This window comes from Crocodylus porosus, unplaced genomic scaffold, assembly GCF_001723895.1.
Source record: "Crocodylus porosus isolate Cpor-Errol unplaced genomic scaffold, CroPor_comp1, whole genome shotgun sequence".
NCBI classification, from domain to species: domain Eukaryota; kingdom Metazoa; phylum Chordata; order Crocodylia; family Crocodylidae; genus Crocodylus; species Crocodylus porosus.
The window spans coordinates 3,912,078-3,929,239 of NW_017728949.1; the positions used below are offsets into that span (position 1 = coordinate 3,912,078).

A 17,162-nucleotide genomic window follows, 5' to 3' on the forward strand; every position below is an offset into this window, starting at 1 on the left:
TGCTCCTCTCGTGCCTCTCGCCCTTATTATTTTTGTGTTTTCTTCTTTTGCACCCGCAGGTGAATCGCCCCCATTCATCTGCCTCTTCCCTGCGCTGCCGAGGCCGCTTCTTCCCGGCCCGGGGCTGGATTTGGAGGAGTCTCCCGTTTCATCTGACACCATCCTGGTGCCGCGGCTGACTCCTGAGGGGTCGGATCTGAGAAGTGAGGATGGTCTCCATATAGAAACCACTGGCAACCTCAGGAGCTACTAGGGGTTTTTTTCTCTCTCTTCCATTGTAACGCTGAAGGGATTTCTTTCTTTTTTTTTTGGACTTTGAGATGAATGCTAATGTGCCATCGATTATCGATGAAAAGGGTCATGCCCAGTAGTTGCCTTTAACTGTTTGAGCTGTGTGACATTTACTTTACCCAGGGAAGAGCCTGAGACGATTTGCTTTCATCCTTGATTTCTGGTTTCCCTGGGTTATGGTAACATTTGACTATAAAACAAAATCATACAAAGGGACCTTGGATTATAGCTGGGCATGGTAGGATCTTGAACTCACGTTGGAAACAGAAGAGGTAAAGGAATGGCATCCAGAGAGCGGCTCTATGAACTTTGGATGCTTTATTGCAACAAGGTAATGGTTTCCTTGGTCTTCTTCCTCCCTTCCTGCAATGTGCCTGTAAATTCTTTCTATATCTTAAGCCAGTAGTTCCCAAACTGTGGGTCACGACCCCAAATGGGGTCACAGCATCAGCGGATGGGGTTGCAGGCGTGAGGGGCTGCAGTTTGGGAGTGAGGGGCCATGCTGAGGAAATGGGGCCATGAATGGGGTCACTCTGAGAAAAAGTTTGGGAATCACTGCCTTAGGTTGACATGCTTTTTCTGTTTTCCTAGATGTCTAGTATTTTGCGTGGTTTGTGAAGCGAGGTTATAGATGACCAAAAATAGAATCACATCATTTATGACTTTGTTCCACCTCTTTATTTTCGAGTTTCATTTAACTTTTGCATGTGTAACACACATTTTAAAAGATTTATTGTTACAGCAGCCAAGTCAAGCATTCAAAAGTTTAAAAAAAAATCTAAGTACAGGATCAGGTGGTTTTTTTTCCACAGGACCTCTGGCTCAGGTTGGCCAGTGTTCATTCAGTTAGCAGCTGTCCAGTGCTTTGTTATATCTTATTGTTCTGTGTATGGCATTAGGTCTTGTTTACAGCACACTATTCAAACCCTGTTTTCCAGTGTTGGAGGTTGGACAGCCACTTACTCCTCCAAGAGGTTGGACAGCCACTGGCTGGGGATGATCTAGGTATATGTTCTACTGTGGGTATTCCCCATGCTTTACTGGTTGCTGCATGGGGGGCTGGGTGGTAATTCTTTGTTTCCTTTCCCCTTCCCCTCCTCCTCTTGATACTTGCAGTCAGGATTTTTTTTGAGCCTCCCTCAGAGGCACTGGGTGTTGGCTACAGCCAAAGTTGAGGATTTTTACTGGGATATGCTAGTGCTCCTGCTGGGACCAAAGCCCAGAGGTTACTGGCTGGAGGGTCTTGCCCCTCCACTTAGGGTCAGATTGATTGCTGTATTTTGGGTCAGGAAGGAATTTTACCCCATAGTTAGACCGGTATGGACTGTGAAGGGTTTTGACTTCCTCTAGCAAAGGGCATTGCCTTTTACCTGGGACCCCTTGAGCCTATATTGACATTTTATAGAAGCAGGATGTTTGTTGGCTGATATGGTTCCCCTGCTTTACCTGTGGCAGGTTACGGTGTTATATTTGGTGTTGTCAGGGTTGATTGTGTAGTTTTGTTATGAGATTAGACAATGGATTTGTATAGGATGGTTTGGATAGGGATGATTCTGCCTTAAGCAGAGGGTTGCATTTGGTGACCTGTGGAGGTCTGTTCCAGCCCTACTTCTCTATGACTCTTCGGAAGATTTATTAATTTCCTTATAAGCCTTTCTGTGATGCTTGTTATTATAGTATCTGAATATTTTCAAAAAATTAACAGTTGTTCCATGTGAAGGGGTGGTATTCTCCCTATTGTATATAGCAATTAATTTATTCAAACTACAGATCCCACTGAGTTTACTATAAGGAGTGCCCCCCCCATTTGCTGTTCAGTTTCCAACTTCTGCAACAAAGAGGCAGCAGGGGTCCTGTAAACAATGGTTTCTTTCTCTCAACAACCTTTATGCATCCCCAGGACAGGTCCAGACCATGGCCTGAATGGGGCAGGCATCCTGTAGAAAAAGTACTGTGTAGTCAAAGACTGTATGAAAATACATATGAACAGGAGGATTGAATTAAGATTACACGGGTAATGGGCATTTCCTAGTCTGGAATGCCTCGCATTACTGCTGCAATGTTTCTCTGACAGTTTTGTACATGTGCATACTTTACTAACTTTAAAGAAATAAAACCAAACCCCCCCCCCCCCATCTAATGTTATGTTAATGATAAACAAGTAGTTTTATTGCCTTGTTGGAACCTGTAAATCCAGCTCACAGACTTCTGCTTCTTGAGCTGATGGAGTAACACTAGCAGTTATAGGTTGTTTTCTGCTTCGTGTCCTGACACTGGATGAGGCTGAAAAGTGTGCTTTGCCAGTTGATTTCACAGATATTTGTTGTCATAAGAGTAAATGGTGAGATTAGGAGTCTTGAGCTCCTTTCCATGCTCTAAAATGAGGTGAGCTCTGTTGGATTTTACATTTTTCTGCCTTGCCTCTTCCAGCCTGCCTCAGTCTCCTCTCGCTTCACTGCTCTTACCCTGCTGCGGTTCGGTTCTTCTTCCCTTGCTGGTCTCAGTTTCTGCTCCTTTGGCTTTTCCTCTCCGTCCCACTCCAGTTGCCCTACCAGACCCAGTTCTTCCTCTGCACTCCAGTTCATGTTTCAACTTTAGTGCCTTCTCTTTGAACTCAGCTTTTCGAAGGTGTTCCCCTACTTTCCAGGCTCTTAGTAATTTTGAGCCCATGTCTGCCCGTCATCTCTTCCACCCACCTCAGTACCAGTCATACCAGCCTGTTTTGTCCCAGCCTACTCTTTTTTTCCTCTTCTCTGGTTTGGCATTTGTCTCCTTTGCATTAAAATCAGACAAACTCTATGCTGTCTGAGGCCAGCAGCAAAGTTACTGAGAGCAAAGGAGAGACAGGCTCTCTGGTCTTAGTTCCATTGTCAGGCCTGGAGCATCTTGGAGGAGTCAGTCATTCTAGGGAAAGACTGCCTTCACCTCTCTAGCTGCAAAGGCCTGGAGAAAGGATGATAAGTTATTTTTGGGGAATGCCGTGTGCAGTCTGATCAGCAATGGCAACTTGGGGGAGATGAGAAGTGGGAAGGGATGGACTCTCAGAAAGCTTTAGCTGCTAAAATTTAATATTGTATTATTTGATTCCAAGACAAGGTTTTCCACCCCCCAATTGTCATGGGGGGGAAAAAAAGCCCCATATCTTATAATTATGTACGAGGAAATCTCACTAAATACACTGTCTATCGTTAAACTGCTGCCAAAAGCAGCATGTGCTCAGCAATGGAAACCAACTATGAGGTGGATTAAATGTTGCCAACACTGAGCATGATTATAAAACACATGGCTTGTATTGGGCAAATGTGCTGATGGAACCTTTTGTTGTTGTTTTGGGGTGGGGTTTTGTTTTGTTTTGTTTTGGCAGGCAACCTATGTGCAAGCCCCAAGCCTGGAGGCCTTGGGGTTTAGATGACCCCTAGTCTTGCTTGCTCCTAGCCAAAAGGCTGAGGAGCAAGCCATGGAGGAAACAGGAATGCAGTCCTCCATTGCCACAAAATTGTGCAGAGAGGTTTCCTGCATTCTGAATAGAGGAGAGCAAAACTCAAACTTATGCCACACAGTGGCTTTCAGGTTACTGCTAGTATGTCAGTCCTGTTTAGTTTTTCTTCTTTGAGATGAACAGGTGCTTGGGTTTGGCATATTAAGTATAGCAGTAATGCCAGTATTCTACAGAAGTGGGGTGTTTTTAAACTAAATTTACCTTCAGTGTGGATTATACTGAGACTGTGTCTCTTTGACTATCTGCTTATGATTTCGTGGATCATGTCTTCTGGCTTGTGTGATCACTTAACAATCCTGTGGCAAGCAGAGCAACTACTTACTGGCAATGCAATGTTAAGAAAACAGTTAGGTAGTTTTAGATGGCTTTAATGCAGTTTAGCAATTGGAAACAAGGACAGGGAGTACTATATGAGCAGCCAGCTCTTAGGATAGAGCAGATATTATTAGGAATTTCTCTGTTAACAGTACATTCTCCATCTCTGTTTGGCCCTCCCTCCATTTTTTCTTTTCACAACCTTGCTTATGCATGAGTCTAAAAACTCCTTTTATCTTTGTATTTGGTTATTAAAAATAGCTCTTATGTTGCAATTTTGAGTTGACACAAGGCTTTTGATCTAGTTCAGCTGATATCCCATTAAAGAACATATTTCTGAGTGTATCAACTTCTCATCCCAGAAGTTACTAGCTGCCAGTCTTCTTTTTAAAAAGTCTAATGACTGTAATAGCCACAAATGTTCTGTGGCACTTTGGCTGCTGCTAGGAGGTGGTTTTAAAATTAATTGAATTAATTTTAGTGACATTCAGGTTTGAGTCACAGCATTATATTGTTCATCAGCTGTGCTGTTTCTGACTTGTGATTCTTTTTAAAGAAAGCATTGTTCAGGATGCAGATTGCTGGCTTAATCTTTCTTGGTGGCTTTCAATGTAAAATGAGACCTCTTTATTCAGAGTGAACACTTTTCAGCAACGTGCATTTTTAAATTTTAATGAGTGCACGGTACTATTGTCTAGTGCTTCTTACTGTTAGTGCTGACCCTACTCATCTAAAAGAAGGAATACAAGCTTGTTAAAGAGAGCTAAGCTATATCAAGTAGTATAGCTAACTCATGTAATTTAAGAACTTGATCCTGTTCCAAAGAAGCCACTGGTGAAAACAATTTCTGCAGCAACAGACTACAGAGGATGATAACACTAAGCATTACTTACATGTATGGTACCATCGAAAGAGAGCTTCAGGTGACCTGAAGCAATATGAAAACATTGATCGGTGGGGGCAAAAATGGCATCTGAAATTACCTGGTATTCTAAGTTTAGCAACTTCCTTAAATATTCATTGCTTGGTTAATAGCTTAAGAAGTATAATTAATGTATGACGCGTAACCCTGTTGAAGTGATTTTCCTTCACTAGGTATTTTGCCTTTGTGCAGCCTACCAGAATCTGTTATCCCTTTGAAAGCTTTTGGCTATGTGTATTTGATCTATGTCCCCTCCCCGCCTGGTTTAATAGGCTAATTCTTGTATCTGATACTGATTTAAGTGATATCATACTATGATTTTTTTTATAAACAATTACAAAAAAATATGGTGGGGCTGGAATGTTGTAGCTGTTATGGGCCAGGAAAAGTATGAGGCATGGGTGTGTTTTGTAATACCTTTCATTGGACTACCTCTGTAGTGGGGAGAGAAGTTTGACAAGCTTTTGGGCACAAGGCACGCTACTTCAGTTCTAGTTTCTCTCTGAACTTTATAGTTGGTCCGATAGAAGATATCACTGATAACCATCGTCTAAAAAATACTCAGAAAATTTTATGGGGAAAGAAACTCGTGTCTCCAGAGGAGGCTTTCAGATGCATAAATAGTGGTCCCCTAATTCTTGCAGGTGCTTTTGAGAACTTTCACCTTTCACTGTTCTGTTCATAAAACTGATCTTTCACTATTGCTTAAGCATGTAAAATACGTAATGTTAATAAAGCAAATGTTAATAGTTAATAGAAATAATTAGCTTTTGAGAGAGGAAAGATAGAGTTTCGTAGACCTTAGGGCTGGAAGGGACCTTGTAAGATCTTCGAGTCCAGCCCCCTGCCCCAGGGGCAGGAAGTCAGCAGGGATCATAGGATCCCAGCAAGATAAAAATCCAAATTTCTCTTGAAGGCATTCAAAGTAGGTGCTTGAACCACCTCCGGCAGCAGGGTATTCCAGACTCTGGGGGCTTGGACAGTAAAGAAGTTCTTCCTTGTGTCCAGCCTGAAACGGAGGAGTTTGTGACCATTCGACCTTGTCGTCCCTTGGGGTGCTCTGGTGAACAGACATTCCCCCAGACCCTGGTGAGCACCCCTGATAAACTTATAGGTAGCCACCAGATTGCCTGCGTTTTTTCAGGCTGAAGAGTTCCATAGCTCTCAGCCTTTCATCATAAGGTCTGTTTTCCTGACCTGATCATGTGCGTGGCTCTCCTTTGCACTCTCTCAAGCTTCTCCATATCCTTTTTGAATTGTGGAGCCCAAAACTGGATGCAGTACTCTGGCTGCGGCCTCACCAAGGCTGAGTATAATGGCAGAATGATGTCCTGGGATTTGCTTGAGAAGCATCTGTCCATGCAAGCCAGCATTTTGCCTGCTTTACTGGCCACAGCATTGCATTGAAGGCTTGTGTTCATCTTGTGGTCAATCATGACCCCCAAGTCCCTTTCATCAATAGTGCTAGCTGGCATAGCACTGCTGAGCCTATAAGTATGCTGTGGGTTTTTCTTCCCAAGGTGGAGAACCTTGCATTTTTCAGTGTTAAACAGTCAGGTTCTTGTCCGTCCATTTCCTCAACCTGTCAGGGTCAGCCCAGATTGCCCTCCTGTCCTCAGGTGTGGACGCTTTACCCCAAAGTTTGGTGTTGTCGGCAAACTTGGCCAGTCTGCTTCTGACACCAATGTCCGCATCATTAATGAAGATATTGAATAGCATAGGCCCAAGGACAGAGCCTTGAGGGACCCCACTGGTCACAGGACACCATGACGATTGACTTCTGTCAACCACCACTTGACTTCTAGTCTTTGGGAGGGCTGACTGCTTTGTTAGAGAGAGTCTTCACACATAGGCAGGGTCACACTCTATTAAAGGCTTTGAAAATAGAGAGGGTCACCTTTAAAAATCAGTCTGCCTTGTTATGAACAGCTCACAAGGATTTCAGGAAGGCATGTGCCACAACCGCTTAGGCCAATGAGCCTGCTTTCTGCACTAGCTGAAACCAGGAAACAAGTCCCAACTATTTAAGGAACTTAGTTCTGTCCAAACAGGTTTTCACCAACTGGTTTATTCTGGGTTTCACTCATGCCCTTGTGTAGCTGGTAGGTCAGTTACTGGTTTGAAGCCTACATTCTTTGTTCTTGAGCCTGCTGCTAGTTTATATGTTCAACATTCTGCCTTAATGAGACTGAATACTATCATTGTATTATTTCTACCTGTAGGCCCCCAGAGTAGAGAAAATCTTAAGGTTATGATAAAATTCTGATGGCAGATAGGACCATATTAATTGAGACAACTGAACTCATCCCTACTTATGCCTTTAAAAAGTCCATAAATAACTACTGGACTACAGTGTTTTTACTCTTGCTCTCAATTGTTGAAGTGTGGACAGAGAATTGTGGCTTTAAAATTATAACTGGGGGATGATGTTTAAGCTTAAGTGGAGTCCCAGTGGCCCAGTGATTGTACTGGGGAATGGTGTCCTAGCCTAAAAATGGCTAAAACACTATTCTCTGAAAGCTTTTTTTATTTAATTAGTTTTTTTTTTCCCTGTAGGAGGGGAATCCCGAGCAAGTCTCTAACACTCTTTTGCAAAGTACTAATAAACAGATTTGGATCAGGAAGTACAGCCTTAAGTGCCCTTGAGGCACCAGTTCAACTCCTTTCTACATGTTCCATTTATCAGAGCATTATAGGCACTCAAATGCTATACACTGAGATCTACATGTAATAGCTCTTTCTAGTCTGCACTTTCTTTTTTTTTAGCGCATCTATGTGCCAGTTGAATGTTCTTCAGACCTTAGAATAGTCTCTATGATGTGACTATTTGTATTAAAGTCTGTCTAATATTAGTTTGAGTTCTTCCTCATTTGCTTTGTGGATGAATAGTAGACCTGTACAAAGTGGCTAGTATTCACTTTGAATTTGGATTTGGCCGATTCCGGGGACAGTGATTCGATTTGGGGATTTGAATCACTGTCCCGATTTGATTTGGCTGAATCTGATTTGGCGATTTGGCTGATGCCGAATCTGAATCAGCCAGGCCAGGTCCATCCCCCGTCTGCTCTCCCAGCCCTGCAATGGCTGCCCTGCCTGCTGTAGCTCCTGGCACTTTTTTTTTTAAAAACAAGCCCTGACTCAGCAGATGCTGCTGGGTGGGGGGTGGGGGATATCCACTGCTCCATGCTGCATGGGGGCTCTGCACAAGCCCCCCAACCCCCCCATTCCTCCCTCAGCCCCCCCCCTTGGGTGCCCGCTCTGGCCCTTTAAGAAAAAAAAAAACCTGAAAAAATCCCCAGACTCACTGCTCCTGCTGGCGGGGGTCGTGGGGGAGCTCTGCATGAGCCCCTGAGGCTGCTGCAGGAGTGGTGAGTCCTGAGGCTCTTGTTTTTTTTTCTTAAAGAGCTGGAGCTGGCCTGGGGGCGGGGCTTGTGACAAAGCCCCCCATGCAGTGTGGGGCAGTAGGGGGCAGCGGGGATCACCTCCCCTACCTGGCAGCACCCGGTAAGCACTGGCTTTGTTTGTTTGTTTTTAAAGTACCGAGCAGGGGTGGGGGGGCTGGCAGGGGTCCCCTCCCCCCTCCTCTAGCCCTCCCTCCCTTGCCCCTTACTTAGAAGCTTGCAGCCACTGGGGACTGCCCAAATCATCAAAGCTCTCTGAATCTTTTCCAACGATTCAGAGAGCTTTGAATTGATTTGGACCTTTTAAATTGGTCCCCTGATTTGATAAGGTGGCCAAATCTCCAAAACCGAATAAGGCCGAATCTCCTCTGAATCAAATCACCACCCAAAGCTTTGCACAGCCCTAATGAATAGGACCTTATTATTCGTAACTGTCCATCTGGCAGTCTTCACTAGAACAAAATAGTTCATTGAGCAAACCTGTGTGCCTGGTGATATGCCTAAATTATGGTAGAGTGAGTCCAAGCTGGATTGCATTTGTAAGAAAGCAGTCATTCATTAGCAGTGATCTTGTCTGTGAAACGTCAGTACTATAGAAAACAAAGATTAAGTTGTTCTTGAGATAAGGGAACGCTCCTACTTACCTTTTGCTACTTCTGAGCATTAAGAATATGCTTCTCATGAAAAATGATGTGTAGCCAAGTATATAGCTTGTAAATTGTGGCTGTAAAATGAATTGGAGCAGAATTTAATATGTCAATCTTAGCTACTCATTTTCAGAAGTTGTCATCCTCCACTGAGTATTTTATAGCTTAATCTACTGTCAAAGTGATCTGTACTAAAAACAAAAAAACCATAATTTAATTGGATTCATATGCACCAATGCAAAAGTGAGAGTTTTGTATGGCTTCCTCTCAGATGATTGAATCTAATGTTTATACTTGTAAATCCTTTTTCATATTGCATGATGCTAAAATAAGCTTGGATAACTTTATATAAGTGTGTATGTGTGTGCTGAAATGTAGTGTGTTTTATTAATAGAATAAAATGGATTTGGGTCAGACGAACATGAACATGATATTGTAGAGCAAAGGCAAGCCACATAATTGAAATGAATTAATTTACACAAATGATCTTGTAGTCCCATTTCTAAAACAAACTTAGTGCACTCAAAATAATGTTTAGCTGTGGTGAGAGGCATGCAATTTAACCAGCGCACAATCTTTTTTAGATGTTGAGCTTTGAAGTCTGGGAACACTGAACTTTGTACCCCTCTCTCCCATGAGATCATGCTGACTACAGTGTGCGCACTGCTGTTCCCTGTTGTTTAATTGTTGATTTGTCCAAGTGATTCATGTAAAAACACACTAAGTACAATTATTGCTCTTTGCCACATCAAATCATTCTATATACTTGCAGTCAGAATATATGTACTGTGGTAAAACTAAGTATTTGGTTGCTTGAAATAGTTATATCTAACAGTCCTAATCTTTCATGTCTTTCCTTCCCTTCCTAGAGAATTTTGATTTAATTACTTAAATATATATATTTTTCTAAATAAATTTGGTTTCCTTGAATTTTAATTAAAGGCCATCTGTTGTATTGTGGAAAAGATTTGTGAATACTCTTTTTCTTTTAAAGGTATCTGCAACTGTGAGTGGAGGAAATTTGACTTAGCTGTAAAAGTTCTGTCTATACCTCTACTAATTTTGTAACAGTGGTTCCACAAATAACACTCCGTAGATATTTACATAAATTGTCTTTCAGATCTAGATACATGAGACAAAACATCACTGTTTACTACTTAGAGATTTTTCAGTGTCTAATATAACCATCATTTATATAAATATAAAACATTTGGTATTGTGAGTTGGATAATGTGTATTTATGCCACTGATCTCTACAATGTAGAATCTCACTTGCTGAGAAGCCCATGTTAGGGGGCTAGGACTTTTGTATCTTGTAAATTATTATGTGCAGATATTTGCACATGGGAAAGTGCTAATATTGAGTGGCACCCCGTGACATTCTTCAGAGGATCCTATGTCACCCTGGTTCAATCACTGCCATAAAACAACCCCAAATGCATATTAATTATTTTTAAAAAAACTTGGAAAAGAGGTCAAGCAAGAAAACAGCTTATTCTACTTTCTTTAAAAACAGTTTCGTTCTACATAAGAGAGTTCTTACAAGGGGAAATGAGATGGTAACAAGCATTCAGAAGTATATCTGGAGAAAAAAAGCCCGACTGCCTTCCTCAGACAAACAGTATTCAAGTTTAGCTTTTTACTAAGGGCTAAGACACTACTGTTTTACATACTTTAATAGTGACGTATATTGAAGTGTTCTTTTGAATTCTTGCACTTAAAACTGATTCAGGGATGAAGTTAGTAGACACAAATAATTTATTTATACTTGTTTCAAATGCTCAATCTGTTTGCAGTTAATTTTTTATTTTTTATATTATTGTAATAAAAAGAATAGAATTTATATTTTGCCTTTATTTTGAAAAATCATTAACATAAAGAACCAAAAGTAACCTTGTGTAGAAATGAGAATTATTCCCACTTACTCCCTCAAAATGGATAACTTTTTCAAGAGCCACTAAGTGACATAGAAACTCAAGTTTAGGAAATATTTAGAGAGGTATGGACAAAACAACAGCATCTCTTAATGGTTAATATATTCCTTTTTTGGTCCAGGAGTGAAAAGTAATGCAGTTGAGACAAATGACAAACCTTTAAGTAGCTACTAAAGTGTAAATGAATGTAGGTAATGTAATTTTAGTTAAACTTAATCTTGGAGCCAGACTTTTATTTATGTTGAATAAAGAGCAGTTTTTTTTAAGGATGGCATATCCAAGAAGTCTGGACACAGTGCAGCTTTATCTTAAAATGCTTCTCATGCAAATACAGAAGTATAAAAACTGAAAATGGTAGAAATGGGCAACAAATGGCAGAAGTTACTGAAAAAAATATAGTGAAAAAAGGAAAGCAATGGAATATAACTAATCTGACCTTGGCAATAATGTCAGGAACACTTATAGAAATCAAAGAGCAAAGTAAGGACTTTGCCTTTAAGTCTTTGTTAGAATTATCACAAGATTGGATGCAGGACATTAATCATCATTACAAGTATAAGCTATAAATGCAGGGAGAATCTAGGAATCAAAAACATTTATCATTGATTTTGATTTATTTTGTCTAGGCACATCAAACAGTAAAAACAGTGGATTAGGCTTGTACACTGAATTAAGCTATTATTTGTAGGACCTCGGTCTCATTTGCTGCCTGTGATGATATAATTAACGATTAGTACACTAAGCACAAGGAGGCCAAATTAGGATTGCACAAGCAACTGTAAACATGCTCTTTTCTAACTGTTGAATACTTAATTATGTAATGTTTTTAACATAGCTTTTTAATGCAATCTAGTGTAACAATGCACATATTAATTAGTTGCAGTAGGCCATAACTGAAGAACTGGGCATACTAAGTAGTCACAAAAACTATTAAATACTTGATTAAACACATTACAATCAATATTTGGAGAAGTTTGATGCATCGTAATCAAAGTAGGTGACACTTTGCAACAAGGATGTGAAAAAGAAAAAATGTGCCAGTATTCTACTTGGAACACACCTTTGCCACAATGCCTAAAACATCCTTTGAAAACAATTAGACCGCCCAGGCCCAGGACCACTGGCCCTTACGCAGGCTATTATTATTTCAGTGTGCATTCCTATGAGTCAGCCTGCATCCATCTCTTGTCTCTTCTGTACTTGGATTATAAATTCTTTGGGCCACAGGAGGTCTTTTTCTTCTGTGCGTGTAATAGTGCCTGGTACAACGAGGTCCTGGTCCACGTCTGAGGTTTCAATTGCTAGTCATTAATCTACAAAATGAGTTTGTTTATTAATACATTTCTGTTTTTCTTACGCTGTGATCTATTTGTGTTCTAATATTTCTCTTTGCTACGTTATATGGCTCATGAGTACAAACTTCTCTGGTGTTGGGACACGGATAATGTGAGGAAAGGTATAGAAATTACTTGTCTTCTACAATAGAAATAATGGGAGTTATTCTTTCTCTTATTTTGAATCAGTGTCAAAATTCTTATGAGTTCGTAACGGAGAAGAATCTGAACCATAAACTTTCCTTTGAAATGCTGGTCAAAATTTCCATTAACCTAGTGTCCTGTGACTTCAGACTTCTGCTCCACACGTTTGTTCTAGTTAGCCTGGGAATTGCTCAGACTGTTTCCTGTCGTCATATCACTAAATGTGTCTCTTTCAGTTCTTACTACTACTGGGTTATGTCAGCTTGGATAGCAACGTGAAAATCTTTACATCTAATGCAATAGTATGGTAAATCCTAACTTTTTTTGTCTTGTTTCGTAGTCGACTGAGTAATAGACTCTGGCAGAACAGAAAGCTGTGTGTCAGCTGTACATAGTACTTTTCCAGTCATTCAGAGGAGACAGTGTAGATAATTTGTAACTTTAAATGTAGCGACATCATTCAAATCTGTTTTGCATAGTCAGTGGAGGTCCTTCCTCTCTGTCCAATCTGCTGCCCTGCTTTCTGCTCCCTGTTCCCTGCCTGATCTCCTCTTCTTTCTGCTTCATACCTTGTTTTCCCTACCTGATCCACCGCTCTGCTTTCTCCTTCTTGCCCTGTCTGCTGCGTTGCCCGTTCCCCCTCCCCGATCTGCTGCAGCACTTCTGCTGCAGGTGCCTCATTCCTGAACTAGGTGGTGATTGCTCTCATGATGTCTAGTACACCTGTCATCTAGACCTACCCTGAGAAGGTCTGGGCAACGTGGGGCATTTATACGCATGCTCTGGGAGTGGGGTGGGTGTGGGGGAGGGCACTTTAATTAAATCCGCTTCAGGAGCCACTCTAATTAAAACACCCGGAGAGTCTTGTGTTTCAATGTTCCCCTACTTAAAAATGGGTGGTGAGGGCATTTTATCTAAAGCTTATTGAATGAGCTTTAGTTAAAGCACCCCCACTGTCATTTTTAACTGTGGGGACACTAATACATGAGACACTGGAGTCTGCTGGAACGCAATAATTACCACGCTCCAGCAGATTCGATATAACTGAGTCTGCTTCGATGCACTGTAATTACAGCGCACTGGAGCAGTCTTGCTGCTTGTGTATAGGCGCCCATGGTGCTTAAATTAATGATCACCATAGCTTGAATAGCTTATACATTTGTGGGACCCAAACTTTTTGGCAGGTGTGCCACAGATTAACAGTGTTGCCAGCTGTCAAGGTTTTTTGCCTTGTTCTTAAAGGAGAAGAAAGATTACTAAGCTGTGTTTTGTTGTTTCTGTGCGTTTTATGGTGCATGTTTTATACTTGCTACATGGACAGATTTACTTGTAATATGCTTCACAGGTATGCTGTTAAGAATTAAATGTTTAAATTCTAAAAGTTGCCCAGGATACTTTAAAAATGCAATTTTAAAAAATTCAAACCAACACATGCTGATCAGATGTCATAAATTTCATTTGTTTTCCCTTACCTGTCCAAATATGTGCTATATCCTTGAGATTTTTTTTCTTCTACAGCTGATGACATCCTCAGTAGTCATCTTGAGCTGCTGTTCATTTCAAACTTGGAAAAATAACTTTATATTCCATCTTAGACTAAGTATGAAATGTAGCTAGGAATGGTTATTTTGCTACTTAAAATTGGTCAGAAATAAGAGGTTCTGCTATACACGTTTATGTCAACTCATAATTATGCTGTTGATGCTGTAATAGAAGTTTTCAGGCTTACAGCTGAAGTTTACAGCTTTGAAAATTTTTAAAATAAGCCTGAGATATCACAAGAAAGGCCATAGAAGTGTCTCAGAATGAAACTGTCATTTTGTGTGTGTGCCTTGCTATCTTTCTGACTTTTCTAAAAGGCGAAAGCATTCCTCAAAAATAATAATAATATACACAAAACTGTCAAAATATTGTAAAGTTCTGCTTTAGATGGAATAGTTCAACCAGAGTTAAGGCTGTTAGATATCCCCGGTGAATTAAGGACAGAGTTTCATAGTTAATTCTAAATGTATTATTTTTGTCATAAGCATACTTCAGTCTTAACACTGTCTGGGTTTTTTTTATTTTAAAGTAGTACTCAGGAAAAATTAGATGTAGAGGAACTTGCTGGCTGAGTCAACTGAAGTCAATCTTGGAAGGTTGACTGACTGGAAAACTACACATATTATTTAAATTAACCCTGCCTGGATGCTTTGTGATAACATGCAAACTTAATGCTTTCAAACAACTGTCCAGTTGGGCAAGTCTGACAAGCATTTTGAATTGCAACGTTGGGAATTTTTGCCTTTAGAGCATGGGATGTCACACTGAAAATAGCCCCAGGCAGACCAAGCTTTTGTTTATAGCAGCTAATATTTCCTGTAGCTATAAAAGCTGTACTGAACTTTGTTCTTTTAAGTCTGACTCCAATTCTGTTTCCAACCCCTGCAATTATAACGAAAAATCAGAGAAATATAAACTATTTGTTAGTTGGAAAGTAACAGATTTGTGAGTAGATGAAAAAAACAGAGTTTTCAAGAGACAGTTGTTTTGAAATTGGGGTCAGATTTTTCCGAAATAGCCAATTGCACTAAGCCCAAGTCCCACTGACTTTTAACAAGAAGGCTTAAGCTCCGTAGGCACTTATCTTTACTCTTAGCTAATTAAAAGCAATAGTTTGATACTGATCACCAGGGTTTTCAAAATGCGTATTACAAACAAAGCACTCTTTGTTCTCTTGGTCTTTCATTTGCCCAGGCAAATAAATCGGTGACTAAAAACAAAAAGGTGATTTTTAGTTGAGATACTTTCTGGTACATACTTTATCATTGTTTTTATTAGTAGAGAAGAAAATTAAGTAGGCACCCATCACTGATGTGCCAAACTGTCATGTGATGCTTCTTTCTTTTACAGCTGATTTTTTTTGGAGCATTGCTCGTGAAGCTTGTAATGTCCTTTGAAGAGATGCAATTTAGTAATTTTAGTCACTTTAATCTTTATTTGAATTTGTGTGTTCTAACTGAAAGCTTATTTCCCTGTTGCATTGTCTTATTCCAGGGGTGTGCAAGATTCAGTGTGTGGACTGGGGGCCATTTCACCCAGCCCGTGGAGCTAATACAGGGGTGGGACAAGTGAGGCGGGGCCTGACACTGAATTCCCAGTGACAGTCCTAAAGGGCACGTGCATGTTGGAGGCAGTGGGACAAACGATAGCTGCACTAATTATTGTGCCGCTGTTCACCCTGTTGCCACCTTTGCGTCAAGATATGTATGACCCGTGGAGCAGACCCTGTGAAGTGAATCTGACCTACAGGGGTGGCAGAGTTTGGCAGTGCTGTTTTGGTTTACAGATAGCTCTTCTAGAGCTAAGAATTCCCTGCACAGCTCACAGATCTTAGAATATATTTGTTAATAATACAGTGACTAAATAGTGCTGTGTAACTCTGTATAAAACATGCAGGTTAAGCTGTCTTTGAAGTTTTATAATGGCTGCCTTGGTAAAATGTGACAGGACACTGGTTGGAATCACTGTATTTTATGTTGTGGGATCATTTTAAACCTTAATGAATGGTAAGTACTATTTCATTAAGAAAATGTTAAAAAGGAGGCAATGAGGTATGTTATGTTGGTGGCAAAAAACTAAAAATAGTTGAAAGGAAAAAACAGGGAAACGTTTTCTTTTTCAGGCTGCAGATAATGGCTGTGCCCCAGCTCTGGACCATGCTGTCACTACAGCAAGAACCCAGAGCAGCTCTGCACCATGCTGTGTGCCCTGCCAGCATTGCTGCAGCCTGTCTCCATGGAAACCCTGGCCTTGTGCTGCTGCTGGGCTGTCCATGGAAACCAGCCCCAGCCACACAAGCAGGGGTTGCTGGGAAATGGAGTCCAGTCACTGACTGGATCCGCCGTTTTGCCCACCCCTGGAGTAGAGCATGGAAATGGGGAAAGAGACAACAAAACAAAAATAAGTTGAATGTAAAAATATAAAGATGCAGATGTGACTATCAGAATGGACATTAACTGTTCATCTCTGATTACTGCCAAGCCATCCTTACCAGGCAAAGACTTAAATTTGTTTTGTCAGTTTATTTCTAAAAAAAACCCCTAAAACTTTTTGCCTTTTGAAATGAGGTTAGGCAAACTTCTTTCATTTGGTGTGAAGGTGATGACTTCCACTATTTCTCCCAGTGGCTGCAAACTGTTCTCTTTAAACTGTAATTGAAGTGAGGAATGTAGATGAGAAGAGAGGAATGCATGAGACTAGTTCAGTTGTTTTACAGCATGAAATGCCAGTGCTCACTAATATAGTCCCTAGTAGTGAACTGATGTGGGAGTTGGGCCCCCTGGGAAAAGATAGCGAGTGGCAATAGAATGTCACTAATACACACTCTAATGAGAAATCGGTCAAATGGGTCATTAAGCTTCTTTGTTTCTATTCTTGAAACAGGCTTGTTTCTCTGATAGTTCAGAAGTTTACTTTTTGCTCCCATGCTGTTGTGCAGGTTGTGGCAGACATGTATATTCCTAGGTAGAATCATAGGCTTGAAAGGAAGGAACCTTGTCAGTCATCTAGTCCAATCTCTCAATCTTCTGTACTTGTGCAAGGTTCTTTGTTCCTAAATCAGGTTTGATAAATGCCTATCTAGCCTCATCTCGAAAACCTCCAATGAAAGATGCCATAACTTCCCTTGGCAGCA

The 17,162-nt window shown here is 40.7% G+C and overlaps 1 protein-coding gene across 2 annotated transcripts in view; it reads left to right on the forward strand.

Annotated features, from left to right (window-relative positions):
* The first annotated feature begins 275 nt into the window (after positions 1-275).
* NBEAL1 (neurobeachin like 1) overlaps positions 276-17,162 on the forward strand; it is a 127,924-nt gene continuing 111,037 nt past the window's right edge. For both annotated transcript variants that reach the window (XM_019553749.1, XM_019553750.1), the window contains exon 1: positions 276-622. In XM_019553749.1, the coding sequence (XP_019409294.1) occupies positions 572-622 (51 nt within the window). In that variant the 5' untranslated portion in view covers positions 276-571. The remainder of the gene's footprint in view (positions 623-17,162) is intronic.